Here is a 22,408-nt window from a genome sequence, read left to right as displayed (position 1 = left end):
ATTATAGTGTTTGGAGTATAAGCAACAAATTACATTTTATTTTTAATTTTTTTTTTAAGAAAACAGAGGACACTATACTTGACACTATATATGCAAATGCTTCTCATTCAGAAATCAATTTTAAAGTTTAGTTGAGATTAAATTTACAATAATAACCTAATAAATAACCTACAATATATGTAATACTGATATAAAAAAGTATCACCCATAATGTCCAACAATCGATGTGTAATAATAATACATTTTTTAAAGGAATATTGATATATAGCCTAATGTAATGTTTTACATTATTCAACAATTAATTAAATCAAATAAAATGTATTTATGATATTCAAATAATATGCATTTTGGCGTGCATATGACAAGCAATGGATAGGATTAGTGGTGTGAGCTAGAAGCGTATCATATGCACGCGCAAACTGCGTATTATATGCACGTCAAAGTCAGTTTCTGCTTATCAATAGCACGAGTTTCTGTTTGTATTTGGCGTACTCTTTACACTTATTTTCATGAGAACGGGTAATATGTATTAATCATTAATAGTAATAATAATAAACGATGGCACATCAGAGAATGTTGTCCAAAAAAGCCGTGTTGATCAGATATATAGTAGCAATAAATAAGCAGTTACGTTCGTTTTCAAGTGTAGTTAAACTCTTTGTAATCTTCACCTGTAAGAGACAGGAAGTTAAACCACACACCAAAAGCTGTCTGTGTGTTGACAGCCGGCCGGTTTACGGTGTAAGCAGATTACCCTTTATTTCCTCGTTTTCTTTTCCTAGGACACCACACAGTTTTCCCTTGACTCACCGTCTGTGTGGATTCATCATTACGTGAGTGGGCGTCTCTGGCAGGAAGGGCGTCAGGCATTCCATGACTACATGGCAGATTTCTAAAGCCGTCTCCACATTCACTGCTTCATTCTCTCAGAGAGCTCACACCGACAGCCATGGACATCTGCTTTCTGCTCTTCGTGTCTTTTCTCTCCGTGTTTCACTTCAGCAGTGCTGACCAGCCTTTGGAGGAAGCAATAATTGTAGCAAGTAAGCTCTTTGTTCGTGTTATATTGTATTGTTTACAAAATGTCAAATGTGTTGAATGTGTTTCCTCTCTCTCTTTGTGTAGCCTATATGTGTGTGCATTATACTATTTTAAAGAAGCTCTTTTAAACTGTTATAACAAGTATAATATAGCTATAGCTACTTCTTCATTATTGAAAGATTACATTGAATATGTTCATGTTTTGCACCAACTACTAATCAAAGTACATGGTGCTTCACAGAATAGTGTGGTTCCTTCAAAAAAAAGGAAAAGTATGCATGGCAACATCTGGCAAAGATGAGTAATTCTTCTTTGTTGGATAAATGTAGAACATTCAGTCCATGGCTTTCATGAGCACAAAATCTTCAAATATAAGAAGACCCAGTGCTGTCATTGATATTCTCAGTCCATGTCTCACAGGAAATGTGGAGCTGCTCGGCGGCTGGACTCTCGCCAATCCTGAGAGCAAAGATGTGCAAGAGGCTGCTAAAGAAGCTGTAAAGCTGTTCAACACACAGTCCAAAGCAAAGAAATTCTTCAAACTCATCAATGTCACATCGGCCAGCACTCAGGTACAGGTTTCATGTCTTCAGACATGTTTTCTGATATGTGTAAATGTGTGTTAATCCACATTAAATCACAGCCATCCTTTGTGTCCAGGTGACGAATAAGATAAACTACAAAATAGAAGCCACACTTGGAAAGACAAAATGCCGCAAATCAGAAGATACAGATATTCAGGCTTGTGGCATGGCAAAAAAGGTAGATTTCTTTCTTTTTTTCATCTTGTTTTTTTTTACACTTGATATGATTGTAGCCAAAATTACAAAACACATACTACCATTACTTTTCATATTTTTACTGTCTTTTTTTTAGCAACTGACATGTAAGTTTGAGGTGGTCCGCGACCCAATGAATGATAACCATGAGGTGCAGAAGACGTCCTGCAAAAGATCTGCTTAATTCCACATGGACTCAAGTCTCTACAGTTTTGTACTTTTGAATAGCCGATCGCAAATTCTTTATCTTGACATTTTCTTTTTCCTGATGATATAGCTTATTTAAAATTGAAAAAAAGGTCAAATGTTAATAGAAGAAAATCTCTCTTTGAAAGGAATTTTATATATTGTTAAATACCCAAAACACTTTTTTTTTATTTGAAGATGATCATTTTATAGTAAAGATTATTATTTATTCATAAGATTATTCAAAAGCAAAGGATGTAATAACCAATTGATATTTTATATTATAATTTGTTTTCCAAGAAGAAATTAGTTTAGAATCTCTCGTTGACAGAGGTTTTGGAACTTATGAAGTCATATGTTTTTGAAACTGAAACTTTTTTAAATAACATTTCTAAAAAATAAAATCTCGAGAGCAAAGAACAGTGTGTATCTGTGTGTGTGTGTATATACATATAGGCCTATATAATGAATAGAGCAACAGTTAATTCACAAATATCAGTATTTTATTTGGTTTCTCACATGATAAATATTGTAATTACATTTATGTGAAAACTATTTTACATTATACACATTATAACCACAAACTTAACAGTAAAGCTATGCACCAAAAGTCACTTTTGAACATCTCACACTCCTGATTCCTGGCTTGTAGTCCTGAAGGCTCACTTTTCACTTTATTTTCCATTTCGCTTTTATGTGGTTAATGTCACAACCACGAGAGTTTCCTGTTGCCATCATTTATACAGTTGTCTCTGTTTTCAACGGTATCTTTGTTTTCAAGCACTGCGACAAGAAACTCCGTTCCTTTTGATATCTATAGATGGAAAAAAACCATGAAAGCCTTTCAACTAACACGATTGTTCATCTATGTGAATATGATAAAACAAATGCGGTAATTACCAAAAAACATGGTTTGTTTTTCATAAAGTACTCTAGACTTACTTTGCGATTATTCTTTGTACTTCTTGGTTCTCTTGCTCCTCCAGCTTCTGCAGAATTACCTTCAAAATGTGCATCTCTAAATTGAGGTACTGAGCTACCTATTAAAATCAATGGAAATGAGACATGAATTTAGTTTTATTTACATTAACATTTAGAAGGCGCTTTAATCCAAAGCGATTTACAAATGAAGCAATCAAACCCAACAAAAGAGTATCAACATCAACATGTGCTATGTGCAAGTGCTATAACAAGTCTTTGATAAAAATTAGACAGATAGATAGATAAAATAATTAGAATAGAGAGTGCTAGAGTTAGAGGGTCAAATAAAGATGTGTTTTTAGCCGTTTCTTGAAGATGGCTAAGGATTCAGCTACTCGGATTGAGTTGGGCGGGTCATTCCACCAGATGGGAACAGTTAATGAAAAAGTCTGTGAAAGTAATTTTGTGCCTCTTTGGGATGGCACAATAATGCGTCGTTCACTTGAAGAACGCAAGAATGTATTTGAGTAGGAAACACATTTCTGTAATATCTGAAGAGCTAGACTTACATCAAGGCTAATTTCCTGTTCGTTTGCATCCATGAGGAACATTTTCATGATGCTGTTTGACGGTCCCTGTAGAAGACGTTCCCACAGTGGCAGGTCAGAACTGCTCAACCTTCGCTTTTCTATGAACAATGGATACAATGATCAGAAATGTGACTCTGGAATTAAGCTTCAGCAAAGTTTAAGCTCTAGGATGGAAAAAGTTACTAAATGATGGAACACACACAAAATAGGACTTGAAAATTAAACTATTTTTACAATCAGAACTGAATTAAGCTTCAATTAATTGAGGGTGAAAATGCATAAAACTGAATGAGCAATTCTACATACCTCCACTTTGATGAATGCAGTACAGGGCAAATTCATTTGGAGTGTTTTCTATCTGCATTGAAAAAGTCAACAGTGAATTCTTTCCATTGACATTGAGGGTGGAAATAATGAGTGAAGCCAACAGACACATACAATCCTTAAGGGGCTTATATATTGAATTGTAAGTAATAACACCTACTTTAAATTTTTGAAGCAGCTGTGTAATGACCTCTTGTGTTGTCATCTTACTGTTAATGTGCACATTTGTGGTTGCACCAAATGATGGTGTGAAAACAGATGTCTGCAAAAACAAAATGACTCGGTAAACTATAAAAAAAGACTCATAAAACTAATACAATAACTTCATTCCCCATTCACATAGCTGTATTCATTGCATGGAAAAAATGACCAGCAAAGTGTTCAGAATTTCCCCTTTCGTATTCCAAAAAAGTAAGTTTGAGCATGAGGGTGAATTAATGATGATTGATGGGTGAACTTTAAAGAGTTTGTTCTTTCTTACATAACACTAAGTTCTAATAGTTTACTAACAGCTTGTGTCAGCACAAACCATCTTTTGGCGGTTATATGCAGGCTATAATTACAGTCAGGATTTACTAAAGACACGCAGTGAAGAATTAGCCCTGAAAAAGGCTTGGACACAGTTATTTTTGCTCCTGACATTATTGGATATGCATTTGCCGGAGTTTGCCTTTCAGACGCAAAATGTATGGGAGGAGAGTAGGCTATTCAAATGAATCACGCATCGCGATTTACTAACGTTTATTCTCGGCAAATTACTGGTATTTGCATCAGTATTTAACATGTATTTATCTTATTTGTCACTTTTTATTGGTGGCTTGTTAAAACCACTATAAATCCTAATGGAATATGTCCCAAAACACACTACAAGAAACCATTTTTAATGGTTTTAACATTGGCAACTATAGCTGCCGCAGTTGAAAGTTGTAATTTTCCTTTTCTAAGTATTTTTCTAGAAGTTATCCATGTTTGATGTCTCAATGACATGCAAGCTAACAACCAAATAAAGGATTTCAAGGGGGGAAAAAGGTATTACTTGTAAGTACATACTATATGTACTATTAGAGTTACTATTAGTGCCTAGTGCCGAGTTTTCCCAAGGCAAGCACCAATCACATTTTCTTCAGAAAATGTACAGTGCCCTCCACTAATATTGGCACCCTTGGTAAATATGAGCAAAAGCGGCTATGAAAATAAATTTGCATCGTTTATGCTTTTGATCTTTCATTCAAAAAATTCACAAAGACAGTTGAAGTAAAACAATTGAAAGTGGGGAGAAAATCTCATGCTAAATGTTTTTTCTCCAATGCATGTTGGCCACAATTATTGGCACCCCTAGAAATATGAGGTCAGTCAGGTTTAGATTTTTTTTGGCATTTATAATCCTGTGGAACAGGAAGTCATGGCTGGACATTGTCATGCTCCTAGTCACCCGGGTGTGCTAAAACATTTAAATATGAATGGGAATATACTTCAGAGATATTTTACTCAAGAAATCGTATAATGGGTTGTGGTTGGATCTTCCATCAGGACAATAATCCAAAACAAACATCAACACAAAAATGTGTCACTGAGCACAAAATGAAGCTTCTGCCATGGCCGTCCAAGCATTCTGACCTGAACCCTATAAAAAATGAGTGGGGTAAACTGAAGAGAAGAAGCACCAACAAGGATCTGGAGAGAGTCTGTATGAAGGAATGTTCTCTGATCTCTTATCAGGTGTTCTCCAAACTTTATTACAGGAGAAAACTCAGACCTGTTATCTTGGGGAAAACACGGGAAAGTGGTTTGACTTCAGTGATAGGTTCGAATTTTGTGAATTTTTTGAATGAAAGATCAAAAGGATAAACAATGCAGGTTTATTTTCACAGCCACCTTTGCTTATATTTACCAAGGGTGCCAATATTATTGGAGGGCACTGTACATATTTATTTATTTTTATTTATATATTTTCATTTAACTTTTTGATACACAATGGCCTTTTGGGGCAACTTAATGGCTGCACTTTGTTCTTCGCTATGTTCCACCACTTTAAGACACATGGATTTGTTGTTTGTTGTGTATTTATATATTCAAGAGATTATAAGCTAGATGCAGCTTTTTTGGTTTGCATCGAATGTTCTTCAACTTTTATACATAATAAATTTGTTCATGAATAAAGATTGATCTGTTGAAAGCAGTTATTTTGAGTTAGATGGCAAATGTTCTCCTCCTACTCAAATATGACATTGAAGGGGTACATACAACATATTTGCCCACCGACAACTATAGCTGCAGCACATTCAAATACGATTTTCAAGAAATAAAAACAATAACCTGTGGACAATAAATGCAGAACATGTTCACATAGGATACTATTAACACGACTATATGCATAAAACCATTCAGAAACATTTGGGCACAAATGGGTTAATAGTTGATGGTTTGTAATGTTTGTAATTGTATTTGTAGTGTAAAGAATTTCAGTGATGGTGTCTATGTTTTATTTATTTTTTATTTTTTATTTTTTTTTTACAGCAGGGCAGCGTCCAACACCATTGTGATTTCAATACTATAAAGTACAAATTCATAAATAAAATTCTCTGTTTATAGATTTTTCAGAGGTTATTACCTATATTTTCTACTTGTATTTCACTTTGTCTGTCCCGGCCTCATAATAAAAATCTGGCTTTAAGCTTGGCATGTGGCTCATGGGAGTTGAACTACAGACCTTGTAGTTGTAGAAGTGTCCGTTGATGGAGAAGCGATGGCTTCTGTTCCTCTGACTTTCTACCATCTTCTTACTCTTCACCCTCATTGTCACCAGCGAGGCATCACTCATGGTGCGGATCAGATATGAACTTTCTCCACTGATCGGCACAGTTCGGGAAGGTCTTAACGTTTTGCTCTCATATTCAATGTAGTCTTAAAGAGAGATGTAGAAAAGTGTTAAAGGTGCAAGGTAATCAGACTACATCATTTCAAGTAATACTGCTTTTTAATGTATGTCCTTAGATCTGATTACATATGTTGCTATCGTACTAATTCCACAGTACCTTTAGGAGGACTTTCAGGTTTTGTGGATCCAGCTTCTTCCAGTTCATCAATATGATGAAGATCATCAAATTCTCCCCATCGAGTCATTCCCCTAGTGGAACATTTTATCAGAACAGAAACTTTAACAAATATTGGTCATTTTATCCTGTTCTATCTAAGATAGAATGTTTCAGTGTTTACAGACATCCTGTTATAATCTTGATTTACAATTTTTATTCAGCCTTAGATGTTCAAATAAACATGATCCATAAATGATGTGCTTTGCGATTAGATTGTGTAATCACCTCTTTCGATGTAGACAGCATTTATTATCAAGGTGCAAAATCATTTTTGCCTTAAAAGGCCACCGTCTCAGAACATAAGTTGTTTTACTTATATGTGACCCTGGAGCACAAGACCAATCATAAGGGTCAATTTTATGAAATTGAGACTTATACATCATCTGAAAGCTGAATAAATAATCTTTCCATTGATGTTATGATAGGACAATATTTGGCTGAGATACAACTATTTGAAAATCTGGAATTTGAGGGTGCAATAAATCTAAATACTGAGAAAATCGCCTTTAAAGTTGTCCAAATGAAGTTCTTAGGAATGCATATTACTAATCAAAAATTAAGTTATTTAGAGTAGGACATTTACCAAATATCTTTATCATTTTGACCCATGCAATGTATTTTTTGGCTATTGCTATAAATATACCCCAGCGACTTAAGACTGGTTTTGTGCTCCAGGGTCACATAATAACATAGAACACTATTTTCTTTTAAATTCTAGGTTCATCGGTTTATCAGTAGAAAGTGATCAAGATGGTGAAAACCAAAATGTGGATCGTCCAAAACCACACTCTCAGTAACTACATTCATCAACATTAAGCTTTTCTTAACAGACATCTGTGCGATGTAGATGGTGTAGATGTACATTCAGCCATGTTCGATGTTATCATATGGAATGTTTTAGGATGCCTGTGCAAAGATTTACATTGAATGAAAATGAAGGTGATGAAGCCTTCAGTGCAGTAAACTGGGAGGTCAAATGAGTCAAATTTAAACATTTATTGACATTCTCTTCCTGGAAAATAAACCCACAAATATTGATGACTCATCATGACTCATGCTGTCCAATCAAATGCTTTCTAGAATGCCCCTCCCTCTACATCCACCTACATTTGAGATGCAAATAATACATTTATAATGTAAATTAAAGGGAAATTAAACCAAAGAATACAAAAGAAAATGTGTCCCATTCCAACTTTATTTAGGAAGTACATCAATGAGTTGGTTTCTTTAAATTCTTGGATTCTTTCCTCATATGGCAAGTGTATTACTGTAAACACATTGTGTGATAGTGTTTTTACAAACTGAGAAACAAGTTGAATGACTTTCATATTATAGATGCTGTCATTAAGAGCTTAAGTTTTATTTATCGCATAACAGATGTCTTTATATAGGCCGAAACAACTTTTCCATTTACTGGAATACATGCAACAGCAGTCAAATCAACACTAACCTTTTGTTTCCGAGTGGACTGATGGGATCTGGTGACTTGACTGAAGACTCATTTGGAAAAATTTGTTTCTCATCTTGTATTTGCAACCGAATGGGTTTCTTCACTCCCCAGGAAATGACAAGGTTGCCTTCAAATGTCACCTTCCCTGCTTTCTGTTAGAGCAGACATGACAGGGCTCAGTGTTTGACAGCAGAGGGCAGCAAAATGCTATTTTTATCAAATATAGGCAATATTACTGTCATATACTCAAACTTAGCACCATGTATGAATGCATACACACCCATGAAAATATAAGAATGCTGTTTTACCTCCTGAAGAGTGAGCTGCAGGTGTGGTATGTCTTTAAGAAAGCAGTTGTAGGTATTCAGTAAAGAGAAAAATTCAGCCCTTTGGAAAAAAACAAAAACAAAACATAATGATAATAATTCAGTAGGAAAGACACAGACATATCAGAACATTAAATATATAATATTTTCTTTATTTATATGTTGATCACTTCAAAGCTAAGAATATCATATTGCAGTGAACCTGCTTTTCTGTGTAAATGATGAAGACAACAACAACAACAACAACAGCAATAATAATAATAATACTAATAACTTGAATAATAATGCCAATAAGATCCAAACAAGTCCATAGTGGAATGCTTCTATTATTGTTATTACTATTATTAATATTATATAATGTCATGTGTTTTTTCATTGCAGTTTATCAGCATTAATTTTATGTTTTTGTTTTTCAAAACTATAATTTTAAGATTCCTTTCCAGGTTTAAAACAGATTTTTAATGTTATTTCATACTTTACTTTATAATATTTCTGCCACGTGATATATCGCATATATTCATTTGACTGCAAGAAATATCATTTGTAATAATTTATATTATATATATTTATAACACATTAAAATATATATTAATACTGACCTGGAGCAAGATTTTTCAGCACCAATCTGAACAACAGACGATGTCTGGCCAGCATTCATTTCAACAAACCAACCCAATCTACAAAGAAAATCAATTTTTAATGCACCGACTTCAAAAACCATGAAGACGTCTAAGTCAAGATCGTTGGATATTTATTCAGATGAGTTCCAACTCTGTCCAAACACGTTTTTGTCTGTATTAAGTCTTTGGTATTTGAGCGAAGGCAGGTGAAATGTCCACGCTAATGTGTTATTAGCAAACAGACCCTTGCAAAATGCTGTGCTTTTCCCTTTAAACACTAAAGCCTGGGGCCACTGAAAAAAAAACCTGCCAGTCTTGTGTGTTTAGGATTGTTTGAGTTGTACTTTCACTTTACTCCCTCACCCAGACCTGAAACATTCAGTGAATTTGTTCATTAGAGGGAGTGCTGGTTATTCAAGTCAGAGCACGCTTTCTAAAAACCACAGAAACAAATCCTGCTCTGCGGCAAACACAGCCTTGAAAGGATTTTGACTCACAAAAGATGTGCATCTGTATGTAAATAAGCCTGTCAGCAGAGCTGGGTTAATGGGCTAATGCACTCAAACAAACAACTCTTGAATCAAATCACTATGACATTTAAAATAATTCAGTTTACAGAAGATTTGAAGTCTGTTGCTTACATTCATAGAACGTTCATACTTCCTTAATTACCAGTAGTTACCAGTAATTTCACAATACATGCACCTGGTCATTTCAAAACTCACATAGTACACATAAGTCACTTTTGCATGGGGGAACTGAGAGAAGCTTGCATACTTACATCAACAAACTCTTTAAACATAATACTGTAGCAGCACATAAACGCTCGCTCCCACACAGCGCGGTTCACTCACCTGCTGTCTGCTTAGATCCAATGTCAGTGGACTTTACCAGGAAGGGGTCACATATCTGTTCCCGAGCCGCGGCTACAGCAGTGTGGGGTCAGATAAGAGGAGCCCGGGACCGAATGAGGAGCTTGAGTGCTTGTCAGGTGTTTTTCTGGTGATTATGGCAATGTTGCGCTGTAACTCAATCCACTCACCTCTTCTTAGTGCATTGTGGGAATGCAGTGAATGTATGAACACACCCATAGGTATGAATCGCTCAGTTTAAATGAGTCGGCGGAACAGGAAGGACGTTTTGTATTGTGAGTGACGCAGTATCTTGATAACAATGTTTGAAGTTATGATTGATTTGACTATTCATCTGGAAGTCTTTTGCACAATGATTCATTTATCTTTCAGAATTACTCACAGAGCGACATATCTGCTAGGGTTATCATAACTGTAAAATTTATGCAAGTATTTATGAAAATGCAATTTATTGCTGTGATCAAAACTGAATTTCCAGCATCATTACTCCAGTCTTCAGCGTCACATGATCCTTCAGAAATCATTCTAATATACTGATTTACTGCTCAAGGAACATTTCTGATTATTATCAATGTTAAACACCATTGTGTTGATATGCAGGTATGCAGAGAGTATTAAATAATTATTTAAATGTAGAATAAAACTACTTAAATATGGCCATATTGTATGTGCTATTTTTTCTTTTACTTATCTTGCATAAAACAATCCAATGACATCTTGCATTACTAACTTCAATGCAAGCTTTTCTTTAGATTTTGTAGGAAATCTTGAATCTTGTCATTTGTCCATTTGTAAAAGTTGCAGTGTAACCACAGGTGTGTGTGTTTGCAGCTAAATTGTGTTAAGTCATATATAATACAATAAATATAATACAAAGAAACTCCCAAAAGCTGTAATATTCAGAAAGAATGACAAAACACAAGTGCACTTTGACCCTTAACCTTTGTCCAGCATGTTAAAGACCCAGCCACGGCTCTACACTATTTCAACATATTGCACAGAGGTTTGCAATATACGTGTTTTGAAATCTCTCTTCTCCTCCACATACCCACCAGGGTTTTGCTTAAGGAATGCATGCAAATGAATTAGAAAGCTGCTGCATTACACTACATTGAAACTACATTTGCTTCACACACATGCAGCTGCTGAAATGTACTAACTCAAATCAGTTGTGCAACTCAGAGTGGGTTTGTGTTAGTCCACGATGCCTTTTGAAATCTCGGGGCTTGCTAAACAGGAACGAGCCATTACGGGAATGCCTGCCTCATGGTGTTGAGGCTCTTCTCTAACTCTACAACAGATGGCAGTATAACTTAAGTTGCAGGAAGACCCATGAAATGAAGACACTACGTTGGAGTGTTTGTGTTTTATTTAATTAGTGACTTACAGCCCGATAGAGAGATGGACAGGCCTTTATAGATTTGGACTTCTGATCGGTATGCTTGCACTCAGATTGTGATGTGGTACTGAAACACAGTGTGCTTCACTCATGTTGTATTGCAGATCACTGGCTGTAATATCTCAATGTCTGCCAAAACTCTGGGTGACACTGTTAGGGTTACGGACAGAACATCTGAGGAATCTCAGCTGTCTTCAGCCTCCCTAACTTTGCCCTTGCAATAAACTTCATTTCGTGAACCTCAACAGTACAGCACTATTCAAAAGTTTGGGGGTAGTGAGAATTTATTTATTTTTTTTGAAAGAAAGAAATTAAGTAAGTCAGTGCTTGGAGTGTTACAAGCTGTTTGTGCACTTATACGATCCGTAAAGCTGCAAAAGCTGAAGTCTCAAACCCAAAGAGATATTCTTTCTAAAAGTTAAGACTTGTCCACGCCTTCCTAAAACACCTCATTCAAACACACCCCCTCATATCTACGTCACTATCTTGGAAGATTTGCATAACACTGCAAAAAATGTTTACGAAAAGAAAGAAGACTTTCTTTAAAATGTAACTTTTATTCTCACTGTTGTATTGCTGCCACTGCCCCGCTGCCATGTTGTAGAGACGCTGTGTGTTTCCAAATATGGTAAGGGGCGTAACATTTCCGCCACACGCTTGAGGTATTCGTCCAATCAGAGCACACCTAGCTTCTCAGAACGATGAGCTTTGTAAAAATCGATGCGTTTCAGAAAGGTGGGGCAGAGAGGAGCAACAATATTGTACGTTATGTGGAAAATAATGTGTTTTTTGAAACTTAAACCTCGTAAACACATTGCATTACACCAAATACACAAAATAATGTTCTTTTTAGCATCATCATATGACGCCTTTAAGCAATTATGCATATACCCAATAAAATGTGTTTTTGTTAGTTTTTCCTGTTTTTTGTTTGTCTAATACGATCAGTTTCAGCAGGAAAGAACTGCTGAACATTCGGCAGAACACTCCACAAAATCTCCAACCGGTTTTCAATTATTTGGACGTTTTGCTGAACACAGTAGTCGGCGGAGCTGCAGCGCTGTTTAGACGCTTTAGGACACCGGTGTGCTCGTGAAGCTCAGACAGCGTGGATTTCGAATGCCGTTGCCTAGCATCCATCTGGCTAATCTCCACTCTCTACCCAACAAAACGGACGAACTCAAACAGGTCTGTGGATGATGCAGTCATCATGGGACTGCATTACACACTGAAACACCTGGACAGACCAGGGACTTATGTGAGGATCCTGTTTGTTAACTTCTGCTCGGCATTTAACACTATCATTCATTTTTGTACATTATTATTAATGTATCGCCTTCGCTGCTTTGTTCCGCCAGTCCGACAGGCGGGTCTGCGATCGGCGCTGATAATAGCTGCTGGACCGGATGGCTGTTTGTAGGAGCTGGATTAACCCCCACCTGTTGCAAGCCGTGTGTCTATGGTGTATTGATTATGTGCTTTTGTTGCTGGGGTGTTTTTTCTGTTCTCACACTGTACTCCCATAGGAGCATAGTCTGGGGGTTATTTTATTTCTCCCCTCCTTCCTCATGTTTAAGCTGTATTTCTTCCTCAAATTCCCTGTCTTCCTGTCCTGTCCACCCCCTTGTCATATTGTATTGTATGTATGTTTGTGTATGTATGGACAGGTTGATGGCTAATTTCGCTGGTACTTGTGACTAGTGACAATAAAGGGCTACTACTACTATTATTATTATTCATTTTAATTTTTTTATTATTCTTTTATTATCTGTGTCCTGTCGCTGTCATTCTGTCGCACTGTGGAGCTACTGTCACTAAATTCCTCGTATGTGCAAACATACTTGGCAATAAAGCTAATTCTGATTCTGATTAAATGAGTAATAATGCTGCAAATTCAGCTTTTCTTCACGGGAATTAATTCAATTCTAAAATATATTAAAATAGAAAACTGTAAAAGGGGTAATTGGATGCCCATTTTCCACAAGTTAATATGATTCTTTAGGGTCTTAATGAAAAGTCTATAACATACTTAGGTTAAAATTTCTCAATGGTAGTATAAAACAACATCCTTGTTACTCTGTCAAAATCAGCTCTGTTTACAGCAAGCCATTTTAGTGCATGTTCCTTTAAATGCTAATGAGCTCTGCTGACCCCGCCCCTCTCTTCCGTGGGTGATGAGTCGTTCTCATGAGACTGTTTACTTTAGTCGCAGAACTTGCTAACTAGCACATTATTAGGAAAGGAAAATAACCTTATACTTCTTCTGGAGGTGAAGCTGGATCACGAATGATTTGCGCAAACATATATGCATTTAGGCAGATCGGGGGCGCATTCCCTTCAAAAACAAAGGTAATCCACTGCCTCTTCAGCAGCTCAGATGTTGGGAGTAAATGACGACTGCTATGTTCATTATTACATCCAACAACAGAACACCTCAATCACTTAGGAGCCATTCTTGTCTACATCTGCTCCTGCGGTGAAACAATGGTGGACTGATGACAGTAGTGATGGGTTGTTTTTGAATGATTCGTTCATTCAGACTCGGGAAGAACGAGTCGTCTCGGGGAGTGATTCATTCAGTTGCGCATGCGCAACATCCTATAGGTTCTGCACTGAATTAGTTCACCTGTTTCAAGTCTTCGGGTTTGAGTCGTTCGTTCATCATGTGACAGCCCCATATTCCATTGCATTAATATTTTATTTCCATGTTTAATTAGGAAAGAAAAAAAATCATGTTCAGTCTGGTCTCAGATTTTATGACTTTATACATAGAAATTCTGTATCAGAGACAAAGTTAAAAAGTAAAAACTGCTGGACAGAAATGATGGGAATAAAAAATGTATGTCTGTACATGCTTGTCATTACTATTCATTTTCACAGAACCAAGTCAGCATAGGTCTAAGACCCCCCCCCCCCCCCCCCCCCCAGAATAAAATAAATACTTAATAACGCATACATTTTTAGTACATTATTAGACATTACCAAAAACCTGTCAAAACATACACTGCTTTAGAAGTGATAATAAGCACATTTCTCTGCATATCATGCATCATGCACACTCAGAATAAAATGTTCCACTGCAATTAACCGTACAAGGCGAAAGCGCAGAGGATGGGGACATAAACAGTTACTTTGGGAAATGTCACTCTCCAGCTTAAAATAATTCAGTGTGTACGGGCCAATGAGCAACAGGTGGGTCCTGCCATACAAAGGCGACTTGAATGCAAAGGCTGTGCCTGTCATGCTATTGCTATGAGTGAGGGAGGGCTGGCGTGTGTTGCTGAGGGCCGTCCAACTCACATAGAGAAACACATGACTGACTTTCCACAAAAAAAAATATATATATAGGTATATATGTATATATATATATATATATATATATATATGCTTTAGCAGTTATAGTGGATTCACAACATGAATCCCAAATGAATTGTGTGAAATTTGAAAATACTCTTAAATAAACCTCTGTGAAGTTATTAATTTTTATGAAATATTATTTTTTATAGGTTCTGCATTGACTGCCGCTAGTAATATTAACACAGACTGTGACAGTAGTTTATTGCTTACACTGAAAATAAATAGGTGTAAAAACTTTTTTTTTTATTATAAATTGTGTAAATTTTCACAATTAAACATGAAAGTTTGAAACAGAAAAACTGAAATAGTATTGTCTTGTAAAATCTACTCCAAAATGTATTTATTTATTTGCACAGTGTACATTTATTTATTTAATCTATCTATCACAGTGTACAATTCCCTTCATAATTTGCATGACAAATCACGAGCTCTGAATTTTGGCAGTACTGGAAATACACAAACTTTTGATACTAGACACCACCCATTAAATGCGTACATCATGTTCCCTTCTATAAAAATGGAATTGTTGGTATTTTCTCGATACTTTCTGCATCTCGGCCCCCTCACCTCATCTCAGTGTAAGCGTATCCAGCAGCTGGCCCTGTCTGTCTCGAGCCGAGCGCACAGATCGCAGGGCCTGTCTGTAGCACACACACTCTACTGTCTGCTGCCACTGCATCTCACAGCTTCGATATGAGGCTGACCAATGGATTTTAAAGCTGATTCCAAGCAGACCGTTCTAAGATGAACATGAAGGTCCTGAAAAACATTCCACTGATAGTTCTTCTGGCATATTTCAGCCTGAGTGAAGGGCTCCAGAGAGGTGAGTCACGGCTTCTGATTGTGAATAACTATCTTGTGTTGTGCAAGCATTAGCCACATGGTGAAGCGAGGCAGTTCGTTGAATATTGAGATATGATTAGGGATCTGGTGAATTAGATATTTCACAGTGTTAGTTAACTGACAATGAGGTTTGTTTCTAATTTCAATTGGAAATACAATTTTAGGATTTTGAAAAGTGGTAAAGTAATGGCATAAAATGGAGAAAATAAAAAATTGTGATGTACATTAGGTCACATTGTTAATTGCATTGATGCTCTTTTGGAACATTCACAAATTAAGCTGGATAACATGGAGATTTTCAATCTAGTTATTATATTTACATAGTTTGTAATATAGTGCATTTTATCTATCTATCTATCTATCTATCTATCTATCTATCTATACAAATTACTCTATTCAGCAGCATGTGAAATGTGAAAAAACATCAAGAAAGCAATATGAAAATATCTGATTCATCCGTGTTTCAACATGGCAATATTTACAGTGATGGATGTCATACGTGTCAAAAGTTTGTTATGAAAGGAGCTGTTTCTGACAGTAGTGATACAGCACGTGCTGCTGTATTAATAATAATAATAGCATCAATGGTCACACATAACAATTACTTCATGTCATCATAGATTAAAGGATGGAGGTTTCCAGCATGTTCCTTCCACAATATGCAATGCTCAAGTGCTAACCTATAATTTTCAAATCAAGTCAAAGTTTTTTTTTTTATCCCTCAGATTTTTCTTCGCACCCACAGTGAATAAACATATATTATAATCTGATTTTCTTGACTGTTTGAGAAAAGCAATTACAAACAGATCGCATTTGTAGAATAATTTACACGGCTTTACAGTATCAGAATCACTAACAGATGGGTTTTGATTTGTGTATTTATGATTTAAACTGTGAGGTCACGTCAAGCCTGAGCTATAATTTGTGACATATGGCTTCTGGAGAACCGAAAAGCATAGCTGTGACCTGAGAGCTTTGAACCTCAATATCTTCCCACTGGAAATGTTTATGATTTTAGGAGCCTGTGTGTAAGCAGAGCTCCAGATGGAGAAGATACACTGTACGCCAACCGTTTCTCCGTAGATACACTCATGTGGTTACTAATCAACATCTTAAAATAACTTATGAGGTCATTAGTACGGTATGTTGGTGTTGGACAGTATGCTTCAATCAATTGCTCTACATAGAGCAAGCACAGCGACACCTTGACATGATTTATAGAATTTGCCAAAGGTTAAGATGGAGAATATTGATTTAGATTGTTCGAGTATGGCATGGCATCTAAGATACATATGGAAGGCTTGGGAATTTGGATACATGTATAATTCCAGACATGGAATCTGTATTTAATATACCCAGAAACACAGTGGTGAAAAGGTTCTTCCCATCCATCCTATAACAGAAGCTGGAGTCAAAACATTTTCATTTGTGCACATCATTTCTTCAAATTTATCAAAAATGACTAAAGAAAAAGCAATGGTTCTCCACTGATGGGTGGCTACTTTTTTTTTTTTTTAGCGCTTAACAAATATTTGGTAACTGTAAACAACAGATATACTAAATAAATCAATGCTATTTAGCTAACATTTTGTTATCATTTAAAAAAAAAATCATAAAAATCAGTTTTACTATACATTATTATATGAGCAACCTGTCAGTTATGACAATAAGTCTCAGAAAGCTTAAATACGACATCAAATTGTAACAGTTTTCAGTTAATAAACAAGATGAAGCAAATGACCAATTCAGTAGAAGAGTCATTCAGAAGAGTCCATTTTTACATGCAGCCAAACATGGACATTGCAATAGAAATATGTTGTCTTTTTATTATCTTACTGTTAATGGAACTGAAATGAACATCATGACAATTGGTTTTAGTTATTTTAACCAAAAACAAATGGAACCACAGCAGAGAGCCAAATATTAGTTTAAGGTCTATTATGATTGCAATTGTGTGTAGTTTGATAGTCTAATTACTTTTTAAAGGGAGAGTTCACCCAAAAATGAAAATTACCCCATGATTTACTCAAGCCACCTTAGGTGTATATCACTTTAATCTTTCAGATGAATATAATCAAAGTTATATTAAGAAATACCCTGGCTCTTCCAAGCTTTGAATAGTGGTCAAGATATTGAAGCCCCAAAAAGTGCATCCATCCATCATGAAAACCGCTCCACATGGCGCCGGGGTGTGGAACGCCGCTCTCTCTTGAACAAACATACGACAGTTAGGAGAAAGCTATAGATTACCATTTAGAAAGTTTTAAATATGGGTATTTTTCTTGCACAAAGACATTGATTCACTTCAGAAGGCCTTACGCTTGGAATTATATATTTGTATAACTCCGATTCATCTGAAAGACGAAAGTCATATATACCTAGGATTGCTTGAGGGTGAGTAAATCATTAATAATTTTTGGGTGAACTATGTCTTTAAGAATTGAAAAGAAAACACTTTTCATATCTTTTGCTGTTTATGTCAAAGGTTGCATCTGATCAAACTCTACGGTATTTTGGCACAAATTCATCTGTATGTTGGTAGACGTAAGGCAGATGCCAACATTGACACGCTTTCATCCTGAAAACATATGAACTATGAAAGGTCAAAGGAAATATGACACAGATTGCATTAATGTAGGTTACATTTGAGAGTGTCGCCACTCCATGTCCAGTGCAAAGTTTGGATCCTGGAACCAAACCAGATGAAACCCACTCTCAACAGATGATGCCAAAACGGTATGCGATCAGATGATGAGGTATAAATTTGATATTGACGTACACACTTCCTCAATCAAATGAATAGCATCAGTAGCTGTTCTACACATCACTTGGCTGTCAGTGAGCTGTGGATTGAAAATAAATGCTCCTTCTCAAACTTTGCAAACATAATGTCCTTCTTGGTATCAAACCAAATGTCATTCATGTCATGTCATGTGATAGTGTATTGTTTCATCACTGTTGCTTTAAATCTGAGTGACAAGAAGCACGAGGGGTGTGTCTAGGGAAATAGGGGGTGTGCTGCCGGTTGTTAATAAACGTGTGTTCATCTAAAGAAATTGCCTGCTTACGGTCATTTACCACTACTGGAAGCCAAAAAGACCAATTGCAGCAAAAAATCATGAAGACTAACATTCAGAGAATGTTCTCAGAAGTTTGACTAAACTTCTGGCAAGATTCTCTTTAACTTTTAACTTGAATATTCATTCAAAATTATCTGTTCGCCAAAAATGTTCTTATGACATTAAAACATCATCACATTTTTTTTTTTTTTTGTACGTTACTAATATTGCAAAATGGAGCTTAATGTTTTCTCTAATATTCGCAAAGTTCACAGTCCATTTAGAAATAACGTTTTCAGCCAAAAATAAATAAATAAAAATCTTAGAACACACATAGGTGGCTTTTCCTAAAAAAAGTGTTTATTATTTTACATACAATGGCCTCCCAACATACTAAAACATGTCTGAATGCCATTGCATTAGAAATCAAAGCAAATGGCATATGCAAACAAATGAATGCTGGACCTTTTCCAAATAAATGGATGAAAGAATAGTTGATTTATTGTAAATGAAGTAATTTGTTTACATCAAATTGGAGAGTGAGTCTCTTACATAAAACTCTAAGCAGCATCTTAACATGAGCTGTTGCTAACAGGTCGGGATGATGATGTCCTTGGAAGCTCTTGCGAGGAACAGGTGATATATCCGCTGATTCACACTCTGGAAATTGGCAGGTTGTGTTCATGCGGAGTGCTAATGCATCCCCGTGAGAAAACACTGCCAACAGCAAACGAGGTTTGCACAGTCATGCTGTAAACTAATGAGGCTCCGGCTTCACCGCTGTCACTCACCTGCATACATGATAGAGAAAACAGCTTAAAAAGACAAGAACTCTGCATTCCCTCCTGAAACGAAGCTTGAACCAACCTGAAGTGCTCAGCTGGTCTCCCAGAATGGTTTTAGTGGGGTTTTGTGCACTTGTCAACAGGCCAGACCAGCTTAATACTGGTAAGCAAGGCCCAGTTAGCCCCAGCTGGAAGATGACGTAACTGCACCATTTGGTTCATCTTTCTCCATTGATGAAAATTTAAAATTCGTAATACATAATATTATTAGCAAACAGCATATACACAGAGCATAACTGTTTCAAGGTAACTAACATTACATTCAATTGACTGAATGAACAAGCTATTTTTAGCCAAAGCTATTAAACATTGTTTTTGTTAACTGAAAAATCTCAAATAAAAGAAAAAATATAAATATTATATGAAAAACTTATAAAGTTCGAAATCTTGCATTGGAAGCTGTCTTGTCTTAAAGTACGCAAATTGACAGATTTGACAAAAGCACATACAATTACTAAACCTTAAAATGAAAGTAAACTTAGTTATAATGAAAATAGAATAAATAAGAAAGCTAATTCTAAATATAATAATGTATACATAATACTAAAAGAACACCGGAGAGCAACAACAAAGTCACTTAGTCTATAGTCTTGCTAATAATATAACAAAACTGAAAATAGCACGAGCGTCATACATGTGACACGTGACCTACAGTAATTGCATTAGTGAGCGCAGTATAGTTTTGGTCGAGTTTAGTCTGAATGCGAGAGGAGCTTTTAGATCTAAAAGGGGAAAGTTTGGAAAACTGATACAAGTCTTTTGGAGGATTTGGGAGGGCTGTTTATCTTGTCAGATTTCCCTTTGAAGAAACTATTGTTTGAAGAAATATCTAAAACAATACAAGTGTGATTGCAAAAGAAATGAAAATTTCCTGGAGTTGACATAACAGTGCCAGACTAAACAATAAAACTCCAGTTCAAATATTTATTACGAGGCAGAAAGAAAAGGAAGTGCAACAAACTGACCTCAAATTTGATCGTGGATGTTTAATGCTGTTTTAATGACTCTTAACACAAACATTATGTAACTTTAAGAGCAAACATTTCAAAACTAAAAGTGTAATATCCAGACTCATACACATCAACGTTTACTTAAAATGTCTTTAACTAGTGAGTTATCTTTGATCAATAGTAAAGTGTTAATCTTGCGGTAATTAAACTTAGACTAAATATTACTCATGAAATAGGCTACATATGCACAAACATTGGTTCTCTTCCAAATCCTAAGTCGTCTAGTTGCATAAATAGGCAGCATGTAATGAAACAGAGCCTTATAAGTGACTACAGCACCCTAAATAGGCTGCAACTCCATGTGGCATACAAATAGCACTACTCGAGAGACTTAACACAACTGATTTCAGCAGTCCGATGTTAGCAGGTTGCTAAGATAACAACTCGGCACTCATATACATGTTGATATTTAATAATATATAACTATTTGTCAGTATTAATTATAATCACGTTGATATTCTACATTGCTGCCAAAAACCATCTTGTTTACTCAGATTCAGTACTTAGCAGTAAAACAATGCATTCTGGGATTGACTTTTCTATCTGCTTTAGATGTTGATCAATTTAGGGGTCTTAGAATTTTGCTATCAGACACCAATACCATGGTATTATGATTCTTTGATTTTAAATGGCATTACATATACAAGGTTGAAAAAACTTTAAAGAATAGCTTAAACAATACCATGGCATTACCAAAGCACAAATCAAAAAAGACATGGGATTACGCTTCCAAAACTATTTCTTACTTAGAATATGTCTTATTTCCAGCACAAATATCCAAACATTCTTAAATCATAATCAATTTATTGAAAAGCAAAATAATAGAGGTATAACGTCTTGTTTTCTGATAAATCTGTCAAAATTAACTGAATTTTATTATCCCAAAAACATGGTATTATAATGTACACATGCCGAAAACATGGTTTTATCACGGTACACTCTCAAAAACAAGGTAGCCCATTGGCTTGGTACACATCCAAAAAAACATGGCATTTTGTAAACATGGAATTAGTATGATAAACATGCAAAAACAAACAAACAAACAAACAACAACAACAACAACAAAAAACTTTATTTATTTAATTATTATTTTCAATCATGGTCTACAGTACGTCGCGAAAACATGGGATTAACATGATACACAAAAACATGGTTTTGTCCAAAGGTGGGTATAGAGTACCCAAAAACTGTACTCAAGTAAAAGTAAAAGTACTTCTAGAAATATTTACTCAAGTAAAATATTCTGAATAGTTACTTGAGTAAGAGTAAAAAGTATTGGATAAAAAAACTACTCAAGTAGTTAGTTATTTTGGATCATATCCTGTATATTTATCGTCTATTTTTATTTAGATATATAGATCAAATGTAGGTAATGTGTGTGTGTGTGTGTGTGTGTGCATATATTTGTTTTATGTAATTTATTTCAGTGATCCAAAACAGAATTTTCATCAGCTGTTACTCCAGTCTTCAGTGTCACATGATCCTTCAGAAATCATTCCAATATGTTGATTTATTATCAATGCTGTTCTTTTTAGCTTTCTATTCAAAGAATCCTGAACAAAATGTCACGTTTCAAAAAATATTAAGCAGCAAAACTGTTTCCAACACTGTTATTAAATCAATATATTAGAATGATTTCTGAATGACTCTGAAAACTGGAGTAACAGCTGATGAAAATTCTGATTTCAATC

General features: G+C 35.6%; 3 protein-coding genes across 8 annotated transcripts in view; 2 read left to right on the top strand and 1 right to left on the bottom strand.

Moving 5' to 3' along the window:
- The first annotated feature begins 695 nt into the window (after positions 1–695).
- On the top strand, positions 696–2,588 carry LOC306863704 (cystatin-like). Its single transcript, XM_079407210.1, has 4 exons — positions 696–1,043; positions 1,462–1,613; positions 1,702–1,803; positions 1,918–2,588. Exons 1-4 carry the CDS (start codon positions 950–952, stop codon positions 2,002–2,004), a joined length of 435 nt encoding a protein of 144 aa, XP_079263336.1. The 5' UTR covers positions 696–949; the 3' UTR covers positions 2,005–2,588.
- On the bottom strand, positions 2,491–10,417 carry LOC306863703 (ras association domain-containing protein 6-like). Of its 6 annotated transcripts, none has more exons than XM_079407208.1 (11): positions 10,187–10,417; positions 9,312–9,389; positions 8,695–8,773; positions 8,387–8,538; positions 6,877–6,968; positions 6,552–6,745; positions 4,002–4,103; positions 3,824–3,875; positions 3,497–3,615; positions 2,949–3,046; positions 2,491–2,820 (listed from the first exon to the last, which is right to left on the bottom strand). In XM_079407208.1, the coding sequence occupies exons 2-11, from the start codon at positions 9,368–9,370 to the stop codon at positions 2,745–2,747; spliced, it is 1,023 nt and encodes a 340-aa protein (XP_079263334.1). In that variant the 5' UTR covers positions 9,371–9,389; positions 10,187–10,417; the 3' UTR covers positions 2,491–2,744. The 6 variants fall into 6 exon arrangements, with proteins under 6 accessions (XP_079263334.1, XP_079263335.1, XP_079263331.1 ...); XM_079407209.1 differs by having other exon boundaries at positions 2,494–2,820; positions 10,114–10,188; XM_079407205.1 differs by lacking the exon at positions 10,187–10,417 and having other exon boundaries at positions 2,494–2,820; positions 9,312–9,543.
- A 5,146-nt stretch (positions 10,418–15,563) lies between these two features.
- LOC306864237 (muscle, skeletal receptor tyrosine protein kinase-like) overlaps positions 15,564–22,408 on the top strand; it is a 30,209-nt gene continuing 23,364 nt past the window's right edge. The window contains exon 1 of the mRNA XM_079408089.1: positions 15,564–15,783. Within this exon, the coding sequence (XP_079264215.1) occupies positions 15,705–15,783 (79 nt within the window). The 5' untranslated portion in view covers positions 15,564–15,704. The remainder of the gene's footprint in view (positions 15,784–22,408) is intronic.

Source organism: Barbus barbus, assembly GCF_936440315.1.
Source record: "Barbus barbus genome assembly, chromosome: 45".
Lineage (NCBI taxonomy): Eukaryota > Metazoa > Chordata > Actinopteri > Cypriniformes > Cyprinidae > Barbus > Barbus barbus.
The sequence above is the reverse complement of the archived record's forward strand: the minus strand, read 5'-3'. Positions and strand labels throughout refer to the sequence as shown.